This window comes from Carassius auratus, chromosome 14, assembly GCF_003368295.1.
Source record: "Carassius auratus strain Wakin chromosome 14, ASM336829v1, whole genome shotgun sequence".
Classification (NCBI taxonomy): Eukaryota; Metazoa; Chordata; class Actinopteri; order Cypriniformes; family Cyprinidae; genus Carassius; species Carassius auratus.
Window position 1 is genome coordinate 27,758,575 of NC_039256.1, and position 26,593 is coordinate 27,785,167.

The 26,593-nt window shown below is 38.1% G+C and overlaps 1 protein-coding gene across 1 annotated transcript in view; it reads right to left on the minus strand.

The window, feature by feature from the left end:
• Positions 1-2,246: 2,246 nt before the first annotated feature.
• The window catches only part of fat1b (FAT atypical cadherin 1b), a 33,316-nt gene continuing 8,969 nt past the window's right edge, over positions 2,247-26,593 (minus strand). The window contains exons 7-27 of the mRNA XM_026281015.1: positions 26,438-26,577; positions 24,496-24,771; positions 24,190-24,400; positions 20,017-24,075; positions 18,373-18,569; positions 18,045-18,198; positions 17,311-17,544; positions 14,800-15,189; positions 14,502-14,710; positions 13,841-13,978; positions 13,582-13,725; positions 13,248-13,436; positions 11,358-12,159; positions 11,113-11,244; positions 10,131-10,282; positions 9,022-9,484; positions 6,656-6,809; positions 6,455-6,565; positions 5,772-6,373; positions 4,855-4,974; positions 2,247-3,094 (exon numbers count right to left, since the gene is read on the minus strand). Of these exons, the coding sequence (XP_026136800.1) occupies positions 2,718-3,094; positions 4,855-4,974; positions 5,772-6,373; positions 6,455-6,565; positions 6,656-6,809; positions 9,022-9,484; positions 10,131-10,282; positions 11,113-11,244; positions 11,358-12,159; positions 13,248-13,436; positions 13,582-13,725; positions 13,841-13,978; positions 14,502-14,710; positions 14,800-15,189; positions 17,311-17,544; positions 18,045-18,198; positions 18,373-18,569; positions 20,017-24,075; positions 24,190-24,400; positions 24,496-24,771; positions 26,438-26,577 (9,254 nt within the window). The 3' untranslated portion in view covers positions 2,247-2,717. The remainder of the gene's footprint in view (positions 3,095-4,854; positions 4,975-5,771; positions 6,374-6,454; positions 6,566-6,655; positions 6,810-9,021; positions 9,485-10,130; positions 10,283-11,112; positions 11,245-11,357; positions 12,160-13,247; positions 13,437-13,581; positions 13,726-13,840; positions 13,979-14,501; positions 14,711-14,799; positions 15,190-17,310; positions 17,545-18,044; positions 18,199-18,372; positions 18,570-20,016; positions 24,076-24,189; positions 24,401-24,495; positions 24,772-26,437; positions 26,578-26,593) is intronic.

Genomic DNA, 26,593 nt, shown 5'->3' on the forward strand with positions numbered 1-26,593 from the left:
CCTGGCCTTCTCATTAACATGTTTAATTGAACTTGGTACTTGTGTGAGTGTGTGTGTGTTCTTGAGAATTGTAATGACTGCAATACTCAATGAAACCTTGAGGTGATATAGCACTCAAAGGTCAGACTGAAATATTGGATGTTGTAGACACAGGAAAATGTGTGAAGTTGCTTTTCTTGACACATGGGGGGTTCTGTCCACTTTAGTGATTTTTAACAGCATTTTTTTTGGATAAGATGGATTATAGCTTTTTACTGATTTTTTTATTTTCTTTGTTTTTACGTATCACATACAATACCCACACACTGTACAAATTCCACATTATTATATATAATGCTAAAAACCACTAGAAGATTGATTAAATTCATGATGTGACATGTATTGCAGGACATATGATAAATAAATGTTAACTGATGAAATAGTTTAAAGAATTTTTCCAAATGTAACAATCACACACACGCACGCACACACACACACACACACACACACACACACACATATATATATATGTGATTGTTACATTTGGAAAAAATTTTACATTTAAAAAAAAAGATTTGCTACATTTATTTTATGACAAACTTTTTTAAATATTTGGTTCAAATTCTTGAAAACAAAACAGTTAATATGCAATCATAATTTAATTTGTGTCAAAATCTTATTTGGCAGTTCACTCAAAAAGATTAAAATGAACTTTCTATTTATTTGTCACACAGGATTGCATTGTGGGATAAAGTGTTCTATTTGGAGTGAATCCTGGCAGATGTAATCTATGGATTGCTTTATAGAAAAATGATATACTACTTAAAATTAGCATGGTAGTATGTCATATTAAGCATATAAAGTCCCATTCATGGAGACCCTTAGACCATTTGTTGTTTATTGTGGAACTGGGTGGTCAACATGAGTCACATGACTGCATCAGGCAAGGTCAACCTGTCACACTGTGTTACACACACACATTGCTCCTCGCCTCAGGCCTCTGTCACTACTTGTCAAAGCATTTAAGTGCTGTCACTCTCATGCAGTGATTTGTAAGACACGCTCTAGTGTAGGCCTGTCTTCCCTTCAGTATACTATTAGCACTGCTGTGGGCGTTATATTATGACTATCAGCAATATTCTAAAATTAAAATATATTTGAATTGAAATATTCTCACAATTAAGTGTTCAAGTGTTATCGTTATGAAAAGAATCTGTATGAAGTTCTAAAAGTCTTGTAATAAAACTTCTCTGCAAAGTTAGCTTTCATTAGCGGTGTCATGTAATCAAGCATGTTGCTTGACTTTATTTGAGTGTGCTGCCCTCTAGTGTTTAATTGTGTGTGCAACATCGAAAGAGTGGTCTCCCTCGCAATCCTGCATGCCGTTATATTTGACAGACCCGTTTTTCTAAAAAAATAAAATAAAGGTTGTTATTTGATGTGCTCATATATATATATATGAGCACATCAAATAATAAATATATAAAACACAGAATTTGATTTAGTGGATATTGTAGTAAGTAAACCATTGTGGATTATTTCATTATCCATTTAAAATAATTCTAATATTTAACGTAAATTTTGAATACATTTAAACCCATAAAAAATGTAACATTTTCATGCCATCAGTTCTAAATGAGTAAGACGCTCTTAATTTATCCAGGAAATAAAAGGGCGACCCTGACAGCAGATGACCTTATAACAACCCCATTGAGAACATCTGCTATTAGCTCCGCATCATCAACCTTTGCAGATGCAAAATTTCACAGCTTCAGAAAAGTTTCAACTCCCCTAATGAAACTGTTAGATTGCATTAGAGGAGCTAAAGCAGCAGGAAACCTATAGTCTTCAGGTGTATGGATCTAGAGATTCGCTCTGCTCCTCAGCCTAATGCCTTACTCATTAACAAAGACCTTCAGGTCATTTACAATCATCCAAACACTAGAAATGCATAAATGAGACGGAACGTAATGTATCATCGCTTAAAAAATATTTTCATTTTTGTACATACAGAACATTAACATTTCAAAGGAGAGAATAATATACATAGCATATAACAGACAATACATAACGGTCTACTGTAATTTAAAAAAAAGTATTGTGTATTCTCGGGTATCTAAGAATACATAAAAAAACTTTTTTTTAACTTTACACTGACACACTTAATAATGCTACTTTTGGACACAGGTAATTTATAAATCTCAGTAATTAAATTTAACATTGAATTTTCTTATCATATTGCCCCCCCACCCCACACCCACCCCAAATGGACCAATGTATATAAAATATGCAAAAGAAATACATAGGACTTTTTAAAATGTGTAAAGATAAATTATATTGAACTACTGAAATAAAGCACTACTACAGTTTTATTCTACATGTAGTGAGTCCCCTCTTACGGGCCACCATGTAGAGATCAAACTACTTGTGACTGAATAATAATAAAAAAATACCAGTAGGTGTCAGTATAATCCCCAAGTCCACGGTCATGTTAGCCAGAGCTAATTTTTTCCAACAAATAGTTTGCACCTAGATTGCAAATCTAGGAGTGACATATGATCTTATCATTTAAAGACTGATAGTTCTGCAATAATGATTTCAAATGAGTCTGTAAGCCCACCCCAGTCTCTGGTAGTGTTACCAGCCACAGCTTTACGAAGTTCTTCATGGTCAGTAACCACATGATTAAATTTCTAACCACTGGCTGGCAAGTCTGATGGAGTTTAGAAGTGTGGCTCTCACAAAGGACTTTCTAAAGAATCAGGAATCTCAGCAGGTCCTATATGCTGGCCCTGAGGCTCTCCAGAGGTTATTTGAATGGGCAATAGGTGGTCATGGATGTGATGTTGACTTGCTGTCGGCTGGATGACGTGGTGGACCTCTGGCCTGGTATACTGGTCATACTGTGGAACTGGAGACATGTCATTATTAAGAGGGAGAGCTGGAACTGGCAGGAAGTTGTTAATGTCATCGCCACCAGTAAGGTAGTCCATGTCGAGAATTTCTGGAGCAGTGTGCATGGAGGAGGGCATCTGCACAAATTCATACTGGAGAAAACCTTGGATCCCAGGAGAGTAGATATTCTGAAGACAATCTGAGCTATCCCAGTAATAACCTGTTTTGAGTCAGAAAACGACAATTTGACACATTTATCGTAGTTTTTTTTAAGAACTCTGTATACTGTAGATTAACAGATAGTTTGCATTTTAAAAAGCATTAGTCACCAAAAATGGTTATACACTACTGTTGATAAGTTTGGTGTCAGATTTTTTAATTGTAAAAAAAAAAAAATCTGCTTTGCTCACCAAAGCTGCATGTTTTCTATTTAAAAATATGATAAAAAATAATTCATTCTTGTCATGTATTTATTAATTTTTTTAGCAGCAATTACTCCAGTTTTAAGTGCCACATGATCCTTCAAAAATCATGTTGACTTGGTGCTCAAGAAACATTTCTAATTATTATCAATGTTGTTATTACTATTGTGCTGCTTCATATTTTTGTGAAAACATCTTTTTTTTAGGATTCTTTGAATAGAACATGCAAAAGAACAGCATTTATTTTAAATCGAAATGTTTTGAAAAATGATGAAAATATGATATAATCTTTTTTGTCACTTTAGATAAATTGAATGGATTCTTTGCTGAATCCAAACTTTTGAATAGTAGTGTATATTGTCACATTCTCACAGCCACAAGTAGCTCCACAACACACACATTTCAGTATAGCTCACATGTATCTTCAGACTACGGCATGCTTTGATAGTTCTGAGGCTCATTAATCTTAGACGTGTGAAAGATCTGAGCATGCTGGTTTGAAAGAGCTTGTTATAACTCCTCAGAGTTAAAGAAGATTAAACATCAAAGTGCCCCTGAGATCGATGCCAGTGCATCTTGTTATAGCCGATTCCCAAGAACCTATCAAATTCACTCAGTTGTTCAGTGTAATCCAGTGCGCTAAAGCAATGGAGCATGCAAGAAGAGTCTAATAAATAACAACAAAAATGTGATTCTCAAGGTACAAAAGTTCATGAGAATCATCTGTTGATAAGTCAAGGAAAAAGAAAAAGGCATTTTCACACTTTGTAAGTTTTAAATACACATTTAAAATAGCTAAATGAATCTCTTCATTTTCATGCGATTAGTTTGGTCCATGCTAACTGTTGAGTAAATACACAATCAGCTGCATGCTGCCCTGCAGGAACTGAGTTAGAGTAACATACTCGTGGGAAATGTTTAACACTCAACAGGACATGAATGTAACATCGTATACCTGTTTCTCACCATGTCAATCTATGTTTTGACAGGGTGTTTCACTTTGGAGGCTTGTAAAAGTAAAATACAAAGAAATCAGTTGTTAAATCAGATCCTACACTTTAACAAAGAACATTACTAAAGACCCTATGTATTAAAAAATTCAAATAAAACCTAAAATATTACAGACACAACATAGATACATAACATATTGATATAGCCTAAATGTGATTCTAACTAGGTGTTCTGTAAAGCCACTATGAAATCATGTAAACATGATTAAGATCTAGCAAGACCTACGCATTATGAAAATACTAAAGCAAGAGTTCTAAAAGGGTTCTAAAAGCAGACATCTCAGGCCTTTCTTGCTTTTCTTTCTAAAATCCAGTCATTCAGCATAACACTTACACTGTAAAACCCTTTGGATCTGTTCAGAATCTGTACTTAGATTTAATCCATATGGAGGCTAAATTCATTACAGAAATAGCAAACATGCGTTTGTTGCAAATTAATACACAGGTGCACAAAATAAAACACATTTTTGTCTGATCTGTGAATTTGTAAAAAATGTTAACTAAATGATGCAGTTTCAGATTTGTAGAATCTTACTGAATCAACTTACTGTTGTCATCCATGACGTCTGCTTGGAGAGAGCTCATGGACTGCAGACCTCTATTTTCATGTGTAAAGGAAATACTGTCATCTTCAGCTGCTAAACAGGAAGTCAGGTCTAGGACTTTTTCTGGAAGAAAGAATAAAAATAAGTAACAGTAAACAGCAATTCTGCAAAATATGAGAGTCTGCACTTTTCGTGACGTAATGCCGCTTCGACTGGCGGGTAGAAGTCTGCTGCAAAGCTTGGCCCAATGCAGGCTCGGCAGAAGTGCGGATCGTGGGTGCATAACAGCCACAAAGGGGACATTCACGAGCACCCTTCTGACCACTAAAATGACAAATGACACCCTATGGTCTCGTGGACTAAACGGACATGAGCACACAGCGGCCATTGTAAGACCGCAAGTGTACATGAAGTTTTTCATTAGGGACAAGGCCTTAGTTTCATTTTTCCAATGTGAAACAACGGCCCAGGCCAGTGTTGCCACCTTGTGGAACAATTGATAATTGCAAAACCAAGCCAATTTGCATGAGCGACCTATGTGTATAAAGTATGTGTGGTAACAAAAATCAGATGGTATGCATGCAGTACACGCATATTGTTGTGGTGAACTGTTGTGATAATGCCATTGCTTTAAAAAACTTGCACTTTGAAACCCAGTTTACAATTAAATAGCTACAACACAATACATAGGACAAATTTTGTTGTGTTGCAGTCTTTTTCTGTTGTGTTGCACTAATTTTGTTGTGTCGCGTCCTGTTCTTTGTGTTGTGCTAATTTTTTGTGCTGTGGCTTGTTTCCGATGTGTTGTGGAGATTTTGTTGTGTTGCGCACTACTGGAAAAACATACAAAGCACTATTGTGTAAATTAATGGCCAACACACTTTAAAAGGCCCCCATCTGAGGGTTCAGATTTCACTAACCATCATACTCCTCATCCCAGTCCATTTGTTGTATGGAATCATTTTTGGAGTGTGAATGGAACGCCTTGCGATGTGGTAGATTAGGGGCTACACTGCACACAGCCACAGTCTTCCTAAGACCAAAGAGTGGATCTGGCGTGAAGCTGCTGAACTCAGGCACGGAGCCTCTGTTGTTTCGACATTCTCCAGGAATGCTGGGCGTGTAGGAGATGGGTCGCACTGGGACCTGCGGAGGTGTGTCCGGGCACGATTCCTTTCGGGCTTGGTTGTATACGCTGGACCTTTGAATGTAAGAATCAACTTCTTTGTACTTATCAAGTACTTTATCGCTCTTGTCAGGTTTGCAGGTTCCTTTCCACACTATTAAGAAAAACAACGTCAAAACAAAGATGGCGGTCAAGAAGGCCAGCATTGCAACCAGTTCTCCAATCCAAGAGTTCCAGGACGAAGATGCAACTTGGTTCCTCACTTCTGTGTCCATTTCACACAGTCTCCCGCTGAATCCCACCAAACAGGAACAGTTAAAGGATCCATATGTGTTGACACAATGGCCGTCATTGAAGCAAGGCCTGTCCACACACTCGTCCACATCGATCATGCACCTGAAATACAATAATACTCTATCACACATACTTAGGAAAGGTACTATGATATGTTCACAAGGATGATAAAATCTAAAATACCTTTCTCCTTTGAATCCTGGCTCACACTCACAGATGGGTCCATCAAGACCGTCTATACAATGTCCACCATTCTGGCATGGATTCCCCTTGCAGTACAGACCTATCTGACACCTGCAATCACAGAGTTTTGGGCATACAGAAATTCTGTCCCATTGACAGATTTTATTATTAAAAATTCACTGTAGATTGAAAGTGCAGTACCTTTGACCTGAGTAGTGGCCCCTGCATTTACAGTAGTAGTCCAGGTTATTCTGGATGCAGGTTCCTCCATACAGGCAGGGGTTGGAGTCACAAGGACTGATCTTGACCTCACAGTGAGTCCCAGAGAATAAAGTACTGCATTCACAGACATAACCTGTGGGAATATCAACGACTCAGTTCAATTCAATAAACCAGTTAATGTAGAGGTCAGCTAAAGGTATATATTGTACAGTGGAGTCTTAAAACACCAGCAAAATGCTTTATCTAATATTATATCTCTAGTAGGTCATTTGAAAAAGAATGGTATAGAATTATCTCTCTTTTAAATTTTATGGAAGCCCATTTCCTCCTTAGATAAATTAAATGTAACTGAGATAAAGTTTAAAATAAGAAGTACAGTCAAATTTTGACAAAGTCACAATTGTGACTATTTCTCAAACTGATAACTAGACTACACATTAGTTTGGGGTTGGTTAGATTTTATTTACAATATTTTTGAAAGAAGTTTCCTCTATTTACTGAGGTTGTATTAATTTGACTAAATACATTTAAATATATTTATATAAAAAATGTATATATATACATATATATATAAAAAACATTTTAAAATATATTTTAAAAAGTGTATATATATATATATATATATATATATATATATATATATATATATATATATATATATATATATATATATATATATATATATACACTTTTTAAAATATATTTTAAAATGTTATTTATTCCAGTGATGGTAAAGCTTTTTATTATTGTTATTATTATCGAAGTATAAAACCGATGTGTTGCACAATATTTTTTAGGAAACAAGATTCAAGATTTTATGATTAATATAAAGTTCAAAAGAACATTTTTTTTTTTTAAACAGACATAGGGCCCTATCTTGCACCCAGCGCAATTGACTTTGTACACCGACGCATGTGTCATTCCTATTTTGCACCTGCGCAAAGCGCGCTTTTCCCTCCACAGAAGCACGTCGCTAAACTAGTGAATGAACTTGCGCTCCCTGGGCGGTTCAGCGCAAAAAAGGAGGCGTGTTCCGGCGCAAACAATCCCTGGTGCTATTTTGCTGTTCCATTAAACAATTGCGCCACTGACCAGAAAAAACCTAGTCTAAAGTCAGTGGCGCGTTGCGCTTTGTTTCTTATGCTATTTTAAGGGCGCATGCTTGACCATAATGTATAGCGTGCACAACGCGCATACACTTTGCTCATGTAATCTACACAGATGCAACAGTTATTTTTGCAAATCATAAATTGTTACACTTAAAAAAATATTAACACATGAGATTTCGGAAATCATTGTGGTGTGCCACGAAGATGTGAAAAAATAGGCATAAATCTAGCTTACAAATTATTCAGGCTAATTGTAGTAATTAAGGATCAGACCTGTTTGAGGTCATATATGTATATAAGGACATCTGACAAATTGGTTTGTCCGTCAAGAACCAGGAAAAAAAAATCGATGAAACAATTGTGGCTATTTCCTCCCACGCCTGTTTAACCGACGCTATTTTGGGTAGGTTTCTCCCATCCCCATACAACACAACTTCTCTGTCTTTCATTGCTCTTACAAGAACATCAGCCTGTGAACCGCTCCTGGCGTGCGCCTGGTAAATACGCCATAATAATAGCAATCCATAATGGAACTTGCGCACCTGCTTTTAAAGGGAATGTTGGATGACGCTCTGATTGGTTTATTTCACGTTACGCCCAAACCACACCAATGAATAATGAAGCTACTTCAGACCAACCCATTTTAGATTTGCGCCGGGCGCAAGAGCCATTTATCCCGCCGGGAAAATAGCAACAGCGCAGAGACCCGCCCACAAACTTACTTGCGCTTCGCGCTTTGACACTTGCGTTTCAGATCGTTAAAATAGGGCCCATATTCTGTAACCATTTAAAAGCCAGTACTGTCACTTTTGATCAATTCAATGAATTCTTTTTTTATAAAAATATAACTTTTCTTTAAATAGAAAAATAACAAAAACTACTACCCCCAAACTTGTGAATACAATGTCACTTTTTATCTCACAATGAGACTTTTATGAAAAAAAATTGGAGACATACATTTCTACATAAAATAATGTCACCATTGTGTTTGTTGTAGTTACCTTTTTTGTACTCTAAGGCAGAAATGGGCTCCCATATCTTTTCACCAAACAAAGTAATTAATTTCGAGATAAGCATGAAGAAAATCAATATGGTCATTGACTATTGGACTGTATGGACAGTAATAAGAAAATGTATATGAATAATACATATAAAAAATGTTGTCTGCATTGATATTAATACCGATCCTGATAGTATGATATTGTCATGAATCTACAGTATGTGGGCTCAGTCTACCTCCACTCTGCCTCATTAAGCAGCTCCCTCCGTTGAGGCAGGGATTACTGGAGCAGTCTGGAGATGGGAAGAAGACACAGCCAGGAGACACTCCCACCATGTCCTCAATGGCAACCCCTAATGGACCACTTGAGTCCAAGGACAGTCTCTGTCCATTAAACAGCACAGAGTCCATGCAGCCCTGTAGGCTGTCTGACACAGGCAGATTACGCCTGAGTCTGGAAGCGAAGTGTTGAGTGCGTCCCCCCAGGACCACCTGGTCGCCCAGGCTGAGGCAGTGGAGGGAGCCGGGTGCGAGGCCTGATGCAGAATGGAGCTGATCCAGAACCAGCCTGGCATAGTTACCCTTCACCTCAAGTTCTGCCATGTGCCATTGTCCATCATTCACCAGGACGCTGTGCACAGAAACTGTAGCGAGACCCCAGCCGCAGTCAAACTGGAACTGCAGTCGGCCCTCCACAATCTGAGGAATACATGCAGTCAGTGTTAAAAGAAATATACCGTATTTTTTGGACTATAAGTCGCACCCGAGTATAAGTCGCATCAGTCCAAAAATACGTAATGATGAGGGAAAAAACATATATAAATCGCACTGGACTATAAGTCGCATTTATTTAGAACCAAGAACCAAGAGAAAACATTACAGTTTACAGCCACGAGAGGGCGCTCTATGTTTTCAGTGTAGACTACAGGAGAACTGAGCAGCATAGAGCGCCCTCTCGTGGCTGCACACATTAATGTTTTCTCTTGGTTCATTTCTCTTGGTTCATGTCAAATTAATTTTGATAAATAAGTCGCACCTGACTATAAGTCGCAGGACTGAAAAAAAGTGTGACTTATAGTCCGGAAAATACAGTAATGGTAAAATTCACCATAAAATTCTTGCTATTAAAATACAGCTTTTTGTTGGTCTACCCTGGCTTAAAATTGTTTAGTTAGTTACTCTAAAACTAACATTAAACACCACCTTACACTGGTTTAAGCTATTTACAGATTTATCTAGGGACTTAACTGGTTTTATTAGGGTTCAGGTATATTGTTCTACACTTCTTTTTTTTTTTACTCAAACACCATGAAAATTAGGCATGATTTCATATATTCTTTTATACCTCTAAAATGCTGTGGCTTCTTCCTCTGGCAAGCATTACTGTTCCTTCTCTTGAGAGAGTTTTTAACTTGAGCGTGAGCTTAAGTTCTCTCGTGCTTTCTCTCAGGCGATATTTAATGTAGCTGCTCTCACTAAATGTCATTGAAGATCCTCCTTACAACAGAAAGAAAAACAGACAAAATACAATTAGTAGCAAATTAATTAAAACATACAGATGACATTTCAGTTGGGATCCTGGTTGGTTTAGTCTGTTTCACACACCTTTAAAACTGGCTGTAATAATAAATGTCTTGCTAAATCATTTTAAGCCATGGAAAATTTTAAAAAATGTCATGCGCAGAATACCTATACTAAAATTACTGAATATGTTTCCACCACAATATCATACTGCCTACACAAGCAAGACGTAGTAACTATATTAATCATATCTACAATAAAACTGTTATCAATTGGTAACGGTTTTAAAACATGAATGGCATTTTGGCAGAAATTAATTTTACCATTATTATGTCTTTGTAATAGTAAAATACACGTGTTAAACCCAATAATATCAATTACTTTGACAAAGAAGTATAACACGTGTGGTTGTGGAAGATAATTAAAACTGTTAAGACATTCTCCTTAAGGATATAATGGAGGATACCCCATTTCTCAGTTGAAGAAACTCACACATCTTTTATCTTGTAGTTGATTTACTGTTTAACATCTCATAGATCCTGCTCTCTGCATTAATAATAAAAACACCCTTGTGTTAAATTATGCGTGTAAACACTGCTCCACCTAATGATTACATCTTCAAATAGCTGAAAGTGAAGCCTATATTATTGTATAATTAATGAATGTGTTTACAGTACGCATACTTTAACACTAAATGCTTGCAAATTACGTTTAATGAAGTGAGCAGGGAACAAATTAATCTGCACCTGTGATGTGTCTTTTAGATGACACTGTCTTCTCTGATAAGGAAATTAATTCACTGTTACCTGAGCATTTGACTTTGGCAGCACCTGTGCATACGCAGCTGTGTTTGTCCTCCTCAAAACCTGACACACACTCGTAGCCCTGAGGACATGGGCTGTTTTCACATGTGGTTATGTGCTTCAGGCACTTTCTGTCTGAAAATAGCAGGAGATTAGGGGGAGATTGTTTTCTGTGCTCACACACTGAATATTACAATTTTACAAACTTTACAGATTGTTTCTCAGTTAAGGACCGTAACATTGCATACCTGTGCACAGGCATTTGGCTGTCATGTGGTGTCTGGGTGTGACATAGCTCACTCGGGCAGTGCTGTAGGTGGTCATACTGGTCTGGTTAAGCAGCACCACTCGTCTGCACACGCTGCCAGGACACTCAGAGCTTGAGCACTGACTATTCAAAACCCGCACTACATGTAGTCCTGTCATCTCTTTGATGGCTGCTCTGGAAGAGCTGAGCTTCTGAGAGAAGGCTTCCAGCGAGCTGCCACCTCGTCCTGGTTTCTCAAAGCACAGAAGAACATCCAGGCCATCGCCAGTTTCTGCAGGCTGTATACTGATCAACTGCAGGGCACCCCTGCGGACTCCGGCGACACTGCGCACCACTTTTTGGAGGTTTTTCCAGTGGTCCTGGATAAAATCTTCTGCAGCAATGCCAGCAAAGCGCACAGAAACAGAACTGTCCAGCATCTGCTCTGTGACCCGCAGCACATTCACTGTGACACTGGCTAAGGCTGAGAAACGTCCGTCACTCACTGAGACATTAAGCTGGTAATGACCCACGTCCAAGCCTCCGCGGGCCAACAATCTGCCATCCGTGCCAACGACGGAGAACAAGCTGTGTGACTGTGGCTCCAGACTGAATGTGAGTGTATCATATTCATCTTGATCTGTGGCGTGGACCTTGCCCAGCTTGCCTCCTAAATACTCATCTTCCAAGATCATGATGAAAACATCCAGAGAAACAACAGATGGAGGATACACACTCGTCTGTGCTACAAGCACACTGACAGATGTGACCGATGTCAGTGGGGGCCTTCCACTGTCAGACACCTGAAATTACATACTGAAGATTTTCATTTTCATTTTAAACTATGGTAAACTAAGGCTCATAATAATTTTTATAAATTACCCTTACAAACATATAATATGTACATATAATTATAATATTGTATTATAAAATATTTAAACTTTTAAAATATAAAAAAATGTAAGCAATTAATATTTAAAAATTAAAATGTAAAAATCTACTAATATATAATATAACATAATACATCACTCCCACATGAATCTGATTTGGTGCACAAAAAGCATTTCTTTATTATAGTTTTAAATGGTGGATTGCTTAATATTTTTGCAGAAACCGTGATACTTTTCTATAGGGTATATATATACGGTATATATAGAATAAAAAATAACAAAATAAAAATAAAATTGAAATAGTTTATAAAATTACTTATATGTCTTTACTGCCATGTTTGTTGATAATGCATGCATCCTTGCTGAATAACAAATATGATTATTTTTATATTATATTATATTATATTATATTTTTAAGAATTGGAGAGGAAGAGATACAAGTATTTTTGCATGCTATGACACTTATTCAACACAAGAGGGAACTTTCAACACATGACTCTTTACAGATGTCCGCATCACATAGCACAATGAAATCTTCCCCTAACGGGTAGAATCAAAGACTTATTTATGTTTTTTTTTATTCTTTTAGATATACATAGATAAGTGCTGTTTTCAGCCAAGAAAACAAGTCCATCATCCATAAATCATGCATAGTTTGTCCAACATGTCTAAGCCACGGAACCTTGTCATGAGCTCAAAGTTTCTGCAGACCCTGGTTAACAACCTTGTATTTTTTATGATTTCAGATGCATTTTTGCTTTGATTCAGTTGGTTGGCTTGTTGGGTGTAAGGCTATTTTTTTTGGGGGGGGGGGGGGATCTCAAGAGGAAAACAAATACTTAGGGAACCCTATTCTGCTGCTAAAGTCACTGTTGCACTCTATCAGTGAGGGCCCCTGGCTATTTATTCGGGGCCCACCAGGGTCCATTTTGAGAAACTGCTGTAATACTCTCCTGAAGGACTACTACACAACAAACAATTGAAAAAAGCTCACTTCTCACCTGCACTTGAAGTATATGCTGACCCTTTCTCAATGGTCCAGCTGTCTTTACCACACCCTGCTGGTCTATGATGAAGGGACTTGTTTCTTCACCCTTCAAAATACTAAAGGAGAAAGGAGGCCCATTTTGGGGGGAGTCGTTGTCTGTCACATTGAGCTGTAACACAGCAGCACCTAAAGGCAGATTCTCCTACAAAACAGAGAAAGATATCCAGAATCACTCCAAAAGAACTGAGAGATTACAACATCACCTCTCACTGAGAACTCAGGCATGGAGTAAGGAAAGAGCGTGTAGGATTTAATTTGCTCTACTCCATAGGAGAGTGCGGTCTTGCCTGGATGATGAGACTGTAGTTAGCCTGAGAGAAGACAGGAGGATTATCATTCACATCAGACACAGTCATGTTGATTGCAGCGCTGTCGGATTTGGGGGGATTTCCACTGTCGGATGCCACAACGGTCAGCATGTAACTCGCTACCTGATTTAACCGAAATGAAAAAAGGCAGAAGAGATGGAGACATCCTTGGCTTTTCCGAGGAATTAGGAACACTGTTGTCAAGGCCTGCGAAGATGTAATGAAGGAGGAAGATTACCTTTTCCCTGTCCAACTGTTGGGCCAGTCGCAGTTCACCCCTGACTGCATCCATGATGAATGGACACATTTGGTTGTTGTTCTCAATGGAATAGTGGATTCGGTTGTTTAAAGGCCCATCAAAATCATTCGCAAGTACCTAAGGACAGGGATCATTACGCTTGATGAAAATCTGTTTATCTCACCTAAACCATATGCCACACATTTATATATTGGTGTAGCAACACAATCAAAACATAATTTCATCATTTTAACTAGATTAATGTGGTGCCTGCTTACGCAGAACTCGCTGGCATAATGCCAGGGTGTTGTTCTGTGTGTTTTCAGTATCTTACAATTGAGGTCCCGAGATCTGGGATGTTTTCCAAGGTATGTGTAATTAATGAAGAAATAAATACTAACTCTAATATCACACAACGTCAAGATAGACGAATTTCTAATGATCTGCCTCAGTGGTCTAATAGCGCTCATCATGTCAAGATGTTTGAGATGAGCAAACAAGTCAAAGAAGGCGGGTTTTATTGTTCACTGCTGAGTCAAATTCCAGTTTAGAGAGAACCTGAAACATAACTGCCATGCATTCTGCAAAACATAACTGCCTACACTATAAACCACTTCAAAGATACGGTGCAGTTTAATGCAAACACATGCAAAACACTTACCGTCAGCACTGTGCTCTCGAGTTTGGCGTCCTCACTGACTACAGCCGAGTAGATCTTCTGGCTGAACACGGGGCTGTTGTCATTGATGTCAAGGAGGTGAATAGTAACAGTAGCTATGGCACTGAGCAACTCTTTTCCTGTGGCCTTCACTGTCAGGAAGTGCTGAGGAGAAGCCTCATAGTCCAGCGGCTCCATCACAAAGATGTCACCTGCGAACATAAAACATTCACTAGATCCCCAAAGCCACAGTAGAGTCCTGTTTGAGTCGCATCATCAGAGGGGAAACTGTGTGTGTCACCTGTCTGTGAATCAATTCGGAAAGCTCCTTGCTCATTGCCGCTGGTGATAGAGTATGTTGTCTGGGAGGTCAATTCCCGGTCCCTGCTTGCAGCAAAGACATTCAAAAGCTTTGTCCCTACCGTAACATCCTCAGGAATTGTGGAAACGTATTCCCTATGCTCAAACGCCAGTGGACGGTCGTTAGCGTCCAGCACTGTCACCACCACAGAGCTGAGAGAGGACAGTCTATGAGGAGAGCCATGGTCTGTCGCTCGTACCCTCAGCACATGTGTGGCCTTCATCTGTCTGTCCAGAGACCTTTCTAAACTGATAATTCCTGAGCTCTCCTCGATTGAAAACAGACCTCCGGCAGAGTCCTCAAATGTGTAACGTATTTTACCGTTCATCCCTGGAGATAAAGAAACAAGAAAGAATATTAGGAAAGGTCAGTTCTGGAGGTCTGCATTAGATTTCTGACGGCCCATATTAGATTTGTGGCAGCATGGGACTCTGGTGGATGCAGCCTGCTTTAGAGTATTTATTATTATTATTTTTTTTTTTTTTTATAAATATAAACCATTTATGGATGGTTGTTTAAATAGCTTAATATGCCAAAGGTGTGATGTTGTGGGCTGTATAAGAGATGTGGGCTCCCACCACTGGAACCATCAACTATAAAAAATATCTTGTTAAATTAACAATAAAAAAAGATAAAATAAAAAAACGGCCACGTGTGATGAAAAAGGCATGATGAATTAGGGTTCATTGTAAGTGGCCTGTCCATAAAAACAAAATATGGTAGCCTGTGCACTTGATCATAAACACAAAAACAAAATACTATCAGGGTATTAAAAATATTAAAATAAATATGAACTAAGTAACAGAAAGTGTAACACGAAACATCATATTGATGATGTACAAAAATAATGATTTAGTTTTACACAGTAAATTATGTTAATTCACAGATTTTACTCAGTTTTACTGTAAAATTACACGTGATGTTAAACTATTAACAGTTTTTCACTGTATATGGTCAGGTAACTTACAGTTAACTTGGTTAAAAGGTTTTACTATGGCATTTTTACAGTTCTTCTCTGAAAATTATAATAATAATAATAATAATAATAAACATTTAGTTTACATTTTACAGTGCTGCTTTTCTGAAGGCAAAAAAAAATAAAAAATAGTTGACCAGATCATTAGTAAATTGTTTAACTAGTTGATAGGTTGAAGTGTTATTAAAATGAAAGTTCTAAATGTTTTACAGTATATATCATCTCAAAAGACCCATCCAGCATGTGTACTTTTGAATAAAACTTTTGGCAACAGCAATAGATCTTGCACTTATTTTAAGAGAAACAGTGATTTCTGCTCTTTATTATTAAATTAATAATATTTCATGACAAAAATGCAGCCTTAAATAAAGGCAGAGTAAACAAGTTCAAACATTGGACTTAAATTGAGTAGAAGTGGGCAGAGGAATATCATTAAGTCATGAGTGGGTTGACATGATAACATTCTGAGACAGTCCGGACTTGCAACAAAACCCAAGGGATGCCAAAAAAAACGAACCTGTTCCTCTAGTCTGTTTCATGTCATAGTGGGGCGGGAATCGGGATGGCATAAATATGATCTGATTGCTTCTTGTTTGGTTAATTTGCAGTTTATATACAAATACATACTTGTTCATATGCTCATTAGTGCAATGAGAGCAGACCTTGTTGTTGGTGTCACCCGGTCGTCCAGCCTAATTGCTGTTGACTAATTAACGCCTATGAAAATGCTACGATGACAGCTGAGTTGAATTGGAATTAATCACTTCACAATCTCCCCTCCAATCAGCAAATGCTCACGAACACATCTTGTTGATGGTAATTTCTGAAAGAAGCACTAATTACAAGACACCCATCCCGGTAGTTGTTTACTTTAGTCATTAGTGCCCACAATAGTGTTTGCAAGACAGACGGACCTTCAAGTGACCGAGCTTTAAAGAGTAATGATGCGCAAGAGAATCGAAAGCTTTGCCATAACTTCATCAAGACAAGCATCTCGCCATCTTCTAGTGTTGAGACTGAAGCCCAGATGGACAGAAATAATAGAAATGTTACAAATTTGGAGATCAAACATGCAACAGGCACTTGAGATGTTATAAAGAGAATAAAAAGTGATCTGAACTTTCATTCAGAAGCAAATAAAGAATATCTGCAGAAAATAAGACCACTGCAAGAAAGTAACTGTTAACTTCGCAGGAAGCAAAGACAATAGTGCACGAGGAGCAAAGATTATATTCAGCTATTCCATTATCAGAGAATTCTACACCGCTGAGTGAAGATGAGAGTGATGAAATGTCACACAGAGCAAAAGATAGCACAGACTAATAACTACTGATGCAACAACTGCTTCAATCAAGATAACACACTGCTGGAACAATGGACTACAATCTAACAAATTCTTCATGATTGTATGAGGGAATTTGCACAAACAAGGTTACCAAACAACAGAAATGATAATGCTGAAAAGTTTTTCATACCAATATCTGCATCGAAGGCCTCTAGTCGTGCCACGTATGTCCCAGGTTGTGTATTATGAAAAATACTAATGTGATGTTGGTCAGATGTGAATTTGGGGCTGTTGTCATTAACGTCATCGACGGTGATGAACACAGAAGCTTGGCAGAAACGATCGCCTCCGTCCACTGCACGCACAGTTAAGTTGTACACCTCTGTCATCTCTCTGTCCAGGGTAACCAGTGTTCTCACTGCCCCTAGAAGACAAACACGAATATATACACTACTATTGAAAGACAAGGGTCAGTATGATTTAAAGAAATTAATACCTTTATTCAGCAAGGATTCATTAAACCGATCAAAAGAGACAGTAAAGACATTTTATAATTTTACAAAAGATTTCAATTTCAAGTGAATGCTTGAACTTTCTATTCTTTAAGGGATCCTGTAAAAATGTAATTGTTTCCTTGCCACTGTCATGTTTGGCTTTTTCACTTTTTGGGTGGTTTTAATAGACCGTTCTATGTAAAGCGAATTTGGAACAATAGGTATTAGAAAAATTGCTATTCACATTAAAGACTGGATGCATTAAAGTCGATACCGATCAGGACTGATAAACACAAGGCTGTGGGCTTGAACCAGGCAAGGAATGATCGATGAGCTACTGCCATTGTGTCCTTGAATCAGACACTTAACCTCTTGCTTTAGATAAAAATGCAGGCTAAATGGCTTTATATTTCCCATTTGCTCATTTCACCTGTTTTGGCATCAATTGTGAATGATTCAGCTCCACTGCCACTCAGCTGGTACGTGATTTCCGCATTTGACTGGATATCTGCATCAGTGGCTGTGACTTGAAGAATTTGCCTTCCAACAAGAGCATCTTCAGGAATAGTTTGAGTATACACATCCTGAGTACAAAAGTGGCTTTTAGTTTAAACTGACATTGCAGAAGTCAGTTTGTTAAAAATAAATTCTTTCAGAAAAATGTGTCTATGTGAAATGTTTCTAAAATGTATTAATTAAAAGTTCTCTGCACAGTTCGGACTAAAGATCTCAGGGGCTAATGAATATAAACATCATGCCTTCTCAAAAACAGGACTGTTGTCATTTGCATCAAGGACACTGATCTCCACTGTAGCCTTTGTCTCAAAGGTTCCATCGGTGGCTGTGATATTTAAAAGATAGAAATCTCTCTCCTCCCTGTCCAGGGTTTTGCTGACAGCGACCACCCAAACACCATCTGTGTGCCTCACATCAAACAGGCCCTGCGGGTCTCCACCTGAATATATTAAACAAGGAAAAATTAACTTTGGTCTAATCAGAAATATTTAATAGGGAATTTAGCAGTGAAATCATCATGCGTTTAGCATCGTTTTAAACAGCTTGGGGATTCATTGTATTTCTAGCTGCATACAAGATACTAATCAGGCAATGTAATGAAACTGAGGACAATAACAAGATGCTCTGAATATCTCTAATCAGCTTCTGTATAATACAGAACACTCATATACATATCATAGATTATTCATAACATCCAGCAATTGAGTTTCTGGAGTTAGCTCTGTAATGTCTTTGCTAACTATCCAAAAGTTAATAAATAGTAAATACTTCACAAAATTACCATGTTGAAATGAAAATACCAGTTTCATTAAAGGAATAGTTCACCCAAAAATAAAACTTTGGTCTGTTCCTCACACAAAGTTATCATATGGCTTAAGACAAAGTGTTTTCAAACTGGTTCCAGGGAATTTTAGGTGGTCAAGAAGGAAAAAGGTATTTTTAAGGTTGGCAGGAAAAAGGGATAGTTTACCTAAAACTAAAAATGCTGTTCATGATATTTAACTCACAATATAAACATCTTAAATATAACTGTCTTTATATTTAGCCAAGCGTTGCTTTGGATGACCAATGATTTGATGAACACTGTATGGTTTGATTACTGGGTCTGAACTGTATGGACATTCTTCTTTTTATATTACAGGAACAAACATTTCATTATGGATGCCTGTTTCCGCCACTGAATAAAAAATGAAAAAAGGCAATTGTGACTTTTTATCTCTCACTTATGACTTCTTTTTGCACTGGGAGTTTACATCTCGTGATTGTGAGATATATACTCGCAATTCTGACATTTTTGTCTCATAATTGTGAGATATAAACTCGCAAATCTAACTTTTTATTTTTGAAAATGTATCTCTCACAATTAAGATTTTTTTTTCTAGAAAGTGCGAGTTATAAAGTCCAAATCTGAGGGGAATTTATAAAAAAAATTTCAGAACTTTTGAGTTTGTATCTCACAGTTCTGACTTAATAATTTGCATTTGTTTGTTATAAAGTCGGAATTGGGATATGTAAACTCAGTTTTGGGAAAAAGTCAGAATTTTAAGTTTATCTCTCGTAATTCTGACTTTATTTCTCAGAACTGCAAATTGTTTTCTCAGAATTGCACGTTTATACCTCACCATTCTGACTTCAGTAACTCGCAAGTGCAGGTTTATATCATCAACAAAAAATCCAGAATGGCAAGATGTAAACTCGCAATTGTGAGAAAAAGGTCAGAATTGTGAAATAAAACATTGCAACTTCCAGTTTGTTTTTTTTTGTCAGTGGCAGAAACAGGCTTCCATATATCACATAGTATGAGGGAGAGTAAATTATGACATTTATGGTGATCTCTTAAATCGTATTAATCTTACTGGTTTCGCTAAGTAGCATGGACAGTGTACCTGTGATAAAGCAGCTGAACCTCCTGTTGACCTCCTCACTGTCAGAATCAGTATAGCTAAGAATAGTGACAACAGTGCCTGGTGTGGATTCATCTTCTCTCACAGTGCCTTTAAAAACTGCTTCAGTAAATAAGGGAGGGTTGTCATTTGTGTCCACAACTGTGACTTCTACATCAGTAGTGCCTGTCATCTGTAGCCCTTGGGCTCTGTCTGTGGCCAGCACTGTGATTCGATATCGCTCTGTCATTTCTCTGTCTATCTCTTTGAGGGTGGTTATCCAGCCCGACTCACTGTCCACTGCAAACATCTCCAGAACGTCGGACCGCTCCTGGATTCCATGCAGAGTATAAGTGACCTGACCATTCAGCCATGAATCCAGATCGGTTGCCTTGACCTGCACTACAGAAGTCCCTTTCGGTAGGTTTTCAACAATATATGACTGGTAGGGGTAGGACTCAAACTGTGGGCTATTATCATTGACATCCTTGAGATGGATACTCACATCTATAATTGAGACAATTTCCATGCTATCCTCAGCATCTCTGACCTGTACTGCAAGCTGGTACCATTTAATAGTTTCATAGTCTAGTCTTTTTGTGAGTGTAAGCTTTCCAGTACTGCTGTCAATAGCAAAGACATCATCTTTGTTACTCTCAGGAGTGTTCCCGCCAACAAGGCTGTAGATCACAGGCCGCTCATTCTCGGTTTGGAAGATATCCATCTCACTTCCGACAGCCAGGTCTTCTGAAAGCTCCAGCCACAGTGACGGCTCTGCAAACTTTAGGATTGATGTTTCAGGGGGGGCTATTCTAATTGAAACAGGAATAACAGATTGCCTTGGTGGGCTTCCAGAATCTTTAGCCTTCACAAGTAAGGAATAGAGGCCATTCTCCAGCCCAATTAGACTCTCCTTTGTGACAATTGCACCACTAAGTGGATGAATTTCAAAGTGCCCTATATCAGAGTCAATAGTGTAAATTATATCAGCATTACTTCCATCATCTTCATCTACTGCAGATGTTTTTATCACTGTCGTACCGCTGGTAGAGTCTCCTGGTACAGTAACTTTATATTCTGAAAGCCTGAATTTGGGTGGATTGTCATTCACGTCAGAGAGAGTTACAAGAACAGTACAAAAGCTTAAACGACCACCTCCATCTTTAGCCATTAAACTAATGCTAATTATTTTCTCCTCAGGGTTTTCTCTGTCAAAACTCTCTACTGTGTGAATCTGGCCATCATCGTTGATGGTAAATTTATCCCTGGCGATATCATTTACAATGAAGAATGTCAATTGTCCATATATCCCTGGGTCTTTGTCAATGGCTTCAACTTGTCCAACCAACGTACCAACTGGAGAGTTCTCAGCGAGCTCAATAACATACTCATCCTGGGTAAATGATGGGCTGTTACTGTTCTCGCCCATCATATAGATGTTTGCGTCAGCAGTACTTCTAAAAACACCATCAGTTACTGACAAAATTAAACTGTAGAAGTGCTCAAGAGACTGCTGGCTGAAGTTGGCAATCACAATTTCTCCACTTGATGCATCAATGGCAAAGATATTGTTGTCATTTCCAGACAAAATAGCATACTCAAGCTGACTCGTTCCATAGTTGTCAGCATCATATGCTTTAACACAGGTCACAAGCTGCCCTGGAGAAGAAATTTTGTTTATTGTGGCATTATAAAGCTGGTGTGCAAAAACAGGTGGGTTGTCATTAAGATCTGTAACATGTATGATCACTTGGACCTCAGCAGACAGCTGAACTACTCCATGGTCAAGTGCTTTTACAATAAGTTCATGCTGTGATTGGGTTTCATGGTCCAATAGTCCTGCAGTCCATATGACTCCACTCTCAACATCTATTCTGAAGTGATCTGAAGTGTTTCCATCCTTTTCATACAACTGATAAAATAGAATTGCATTGCTTCCCGTGTCAGAGTCCATGGCTACCACTTGTAGCACAGAGGTTCCAATTACAGCAGATTCAGAGATACTGATGTTATACATTGCCACTTCAAATTTGGGTGCATTGTCATTGACGTCTTCCAATATGATATCTACAAAAACATCAGAGTTGGCACCTGTTAAATAGTCTGTCGCCTGGACGCATAACCGATATGCAGGATGAGCCTCATAATCCAATGGCTGGATGACTTCAATGAGTCCTGAATTGAAATCAATGTAGAACTGATTGAATGGGTTTCCCCCACAGATGCTGTAGACCGTACGAGGGCCTGCAGATTGATTGGCTACGACTTGCAGTACAGATGTACGCACTTGCACATTCTCAGGGATTTCAAGCTTGTAAAAAGGTCTTTCAAACATTGGTGTAGCTTTGTTTACCACTGAAATAACAACCTCTGCTTTTGAAAACAGTTGTGGTTCACCTCCGTCTTGTGCGGTGATGTTAATGACGAATTTGCCAATGCTTTTAAACTCAAGAGGTCTCTTAAGAGAGATTTCTCCAGAAGGGCTTACCTGAAAATATTTATCATGCCCTTTCAAATGGTACGTAACCTTTGCGTTTCTGCCGATATCTTTGTCCACGCTGTTCACCTTCCTGAAAACCGAACCCACGGTTTTGTCAATTGGAACAATGACGTTATACGGCTGATCTACAAAGACGGGGGTATTATCATTCACATCTTCAATGTGCACTCTCACAAGCACATGGGCAGTACTGTTTAACCTTGGCTCTTTTGTAACCTCCACAAAGATTTCGTACAAATCCTGCTCCTCACGATCAAATGGAATGCCTGTGGAGAAGAGGACTCCAGATGTGCGTCCCATTTCAAATTTGCTGTTAGGGTTGAGAATAGAATAAAACAAAGGCTCATTGACTCTATTTCCAACCACAGAGAGGATTGCCAGGGTTTTCTTCTCCGCTGAGTTTTCCTGCACATAGGCGGTGAAAATTTCCTGAGTAAACTTAAGATTGTGACCTTTATTTTCTTTAACACTGACTTTAATGGTTGCAGTGCCAGTAAAGCTTCCATCAGAGACTTGGACTGTCAGTCTGTACCTGCTCCGCAACTGTGTGGCATTTTGCACAAAAATATCCCCTGAAGTTGGATCAAGCTTGAATTTGTTCCCTATGTTGCCATCTAAAAGTTCAAAGCGCAGTTTGGTGTCTGGTAGTGAGTCCTCATCTGTAGCCTTTACTGTTGTCACTTTAACTCCTTTGTAGGTTGGAAGAAGGAGTGTTGTCTCATATAAATCCTGAGTGAATTTTGGAGCACAATCATTGATGTTAATGACGTGTATAGTCACATTGGCAGTGTTTCGCGCAAACAAACGTGGCATTCCAGTGTCATGGACCTGAACTTGGAAGAAAAACACCTTTTTCTGCTCGTAATCCAGAATGCTGAGAGTTTGAATAGCTCCGGTCCCAGAATCGATAGAAAAATAGTTATGAGCAATTGGCTCCACAATCTCATAAACAAGCCTGCCGTTTGCGTGCTGATCTGCATCTGTTGCACGAATAACAAGTGGAACATTCTGAGAAGTTAGAACTACACTTCTTACAATGGCTGACTCACTGATGAAGCCAGTGAATTCAGGTTGAGTGAAAACAGGAGCATTGTCATTTTCATCCTTTAAGTTAATATTTACTGTGACACTGCTTGACCTTTCAGCCATGTCTGACCCTTGCACAATCAGTTTATATGACGAAAGGGTTTCAAAGTCCAGCTTTTTCCTTGTGATGACAGCACCAGAGTTTGGATTGATGTCAAATGCGCTTTTCACATTTCCTTCTTTGATCTGATAGTAGATGGTTGATTGACTGAAGGCTGAAACTAAAGTTACAAAACTCCCAACAGGGACAGATTCACTGACTTCAGCTGATTTTGAACTGAAGGGAAACTTTGGCTTGGTATTATCCGAGATAGTGACCGTGATCTTGGCGGTTGTAACCACACTGAGAGGCGGTTCTCCTTTATCTGATGCTTTAATTACCAATTCATACCGGTCTTTGTATTCATGATCAAGTTCTCTTGCAACTGTTACAATGCCTGAAGAATGTTCAATTTTGAAGGAATTTCCATGATTTCCTATACCATCAGAAAGAGGGAATTGATTATCTCACTGGCAATTTATACAGCAAGCCTATCTGTATAATAATACAGTTTTGATAATAGTGCAGTGTTAGTAAAGCTGTGCTGTACCTGAATCTATGTTGTAAAGGATTTCAGCATTTAGGCCTTTGTCTTTGTCCAGAGCAGTGACCTGTAACACAGATGAACCAATCGCAGCTGTCTCAAACACACGGGCAGTGTGCTGAGAGCTGGTGAACCATGGTGTATTGTCATTACTGTCCTCCACATTGATGATCACTCTCACAACATTACTCTTCACAGGTACACCTTGATCCCTAACCTGAAATAATATGACATACTGTATTTTAACAACCAGCTGCAGTTTTTCTTCAAAAACATAGTGTAGTGGACAAAGAAGATCATGCATGGCCTTACCATTACTGTGAGGATATGTCTGTGCATGGTTTCATGGTCCAGTTTTTCAGTAGTGTATAGAAAGCCTGTTGCAGGATCAAGACGAAACTTCTTCAGGCTGAATAAGTCTGTGCTGCTCAATAGTGTGTAGGATAATTTGTTCTTCTCATCTTTATCTGTTGCATTTATTTCCAGTATCTTCATACCAGGCTGAGTTTCCTCTGAAATACTTATCTCATATTGGTTTTGTCCAAACTGGGGGCGGTGTTCATTTGTGTCAATAACGTGAATTGTAACCTGTTTAACAAATCACAATCCACACAGTTAAATATGGCATATATGCATCTATTATAACATTTTAAAGCCCTACCATTTCATATTTAATTCACACATTTCTACAGTCTTGAAATCACACTCAGTTTACTATAAGTTTATAATTTTTACCAAGTAAATGCCTTTTAGCTTAATTATAAAAACATCCCCCTTCAGGTCTTTTTGCTTAGAAATTTCTATTGCGTAAACATAAGAATAACTTTTATTTTATTAGTGATATTTCAAGATGAACACTTACTGGACTAAAGCAACTCAGATTTACTTGATTATCGATACAGCATTTTTAGTAAAATAATGTGAAAATGTAAACATCAAATATGATACAGTACATCACGCAAAAATTCTGACTATTATTGTCAGGCTTTATAGGGTTAACACATTATTATATTATATTATATTATATTATATTATATTATATTATATTATATTATATTATATTATATTATATTATATTATATTATATAAAAGTGATATATATATATATATACACATACATATATAGTGATATAAAGTTATTACACTACATTATATTATATATTATTTCTTATAGTAACCATAGTGGCAGTGAGATCAGTTTTGAGTCAAATAGGAAACATTTGGCTGCTTTTAAGGAAGTGCTTTCTTCAAAATCATAGAATATGTCCAAAATCCACATTTTATGTTCATCATACTGTAAAAACATTCATGTTTTTGGAGAATGTGTTTACCCAAGCAACCAGAACATAGGGGCACCCAGTGCATATTATTTGTCCTGAGACACAAATTTATGAAATTCTGTAATTCACACAGACCCTGAAACTGCCCACAAGTAAGAAGCCCATTATGGGATGACAAACTGTTCTGAGTGCAATCTCCTGGAGGGCATGCTCTCTGCAACAGGAGCGATGGGCTGAGGGCTGAAATGGAGCTCTCTTTTAAAACATTACTCCCTCTCACATCATTCTTTGCCTCTGGGTCTGCTCATACTGATGGATGAGTCTCGCACTGTGACCTGATAAGGCTGGCTGGCTTGGCTGATACATGCAGGTATCGCCCAAGGAGAGGTATGCTCACACCATGACAAAAGGACAAAGGCAACCTGTACATTAGAAAGACAGCCAGAGAGCCTGACTCCAGCCAAGTCTAGTATTTCAGTATGTAGGAGGAGGGTACATTCCAGCTAGTTGAGTTATCATGTTTTTGACATGAAATTGAATATGTTCTATTGAGATTAAACCTGATCTTTCGATTTGGAATGTCACGTGTAGCAAGACAAAGAAATGAAATGGATACAACTAAAATCTGTAATTCTTTATTTTTGGGGATTTTTTTTTTTTGAAACGTGATCAAGAGGTTAAGATATCAAGCGTTTAGGGAAAAGCAAAATAATATGTTTGCTTTCTGAGAAATTGAATCTGTCATTCATTGTGTGGCATGTAATCTTGTTCATTTTAAATGGTTTTTGCAAGTTGAGCAGTGACGGGATGTAGGACTAAGCAACAAAACAATTATCCTGTCACAATACAGGTGCACGCGCTTGTCAAAAGCAAATATGTGCATCATTTTTCTTATCCCCCATCCATTATTCAACAGCTCCAATTTTATAAATACATGGGCAATTTCTTGGTAAGTGCCATTAAAGACAAAGCACCTCAGTGCTGATAGATCTTGTTCCATCTGTTGCTTCAACAGTGAGGTTGTAATTTGACTGCCGTTCAGCATCTAGAGCGCCAGCGATGATGATTGTGCCACTCGCCCTCTCCACGTCAAAGTGGCTGTCAGCGTTTCCACCTGTTCATACAAATAC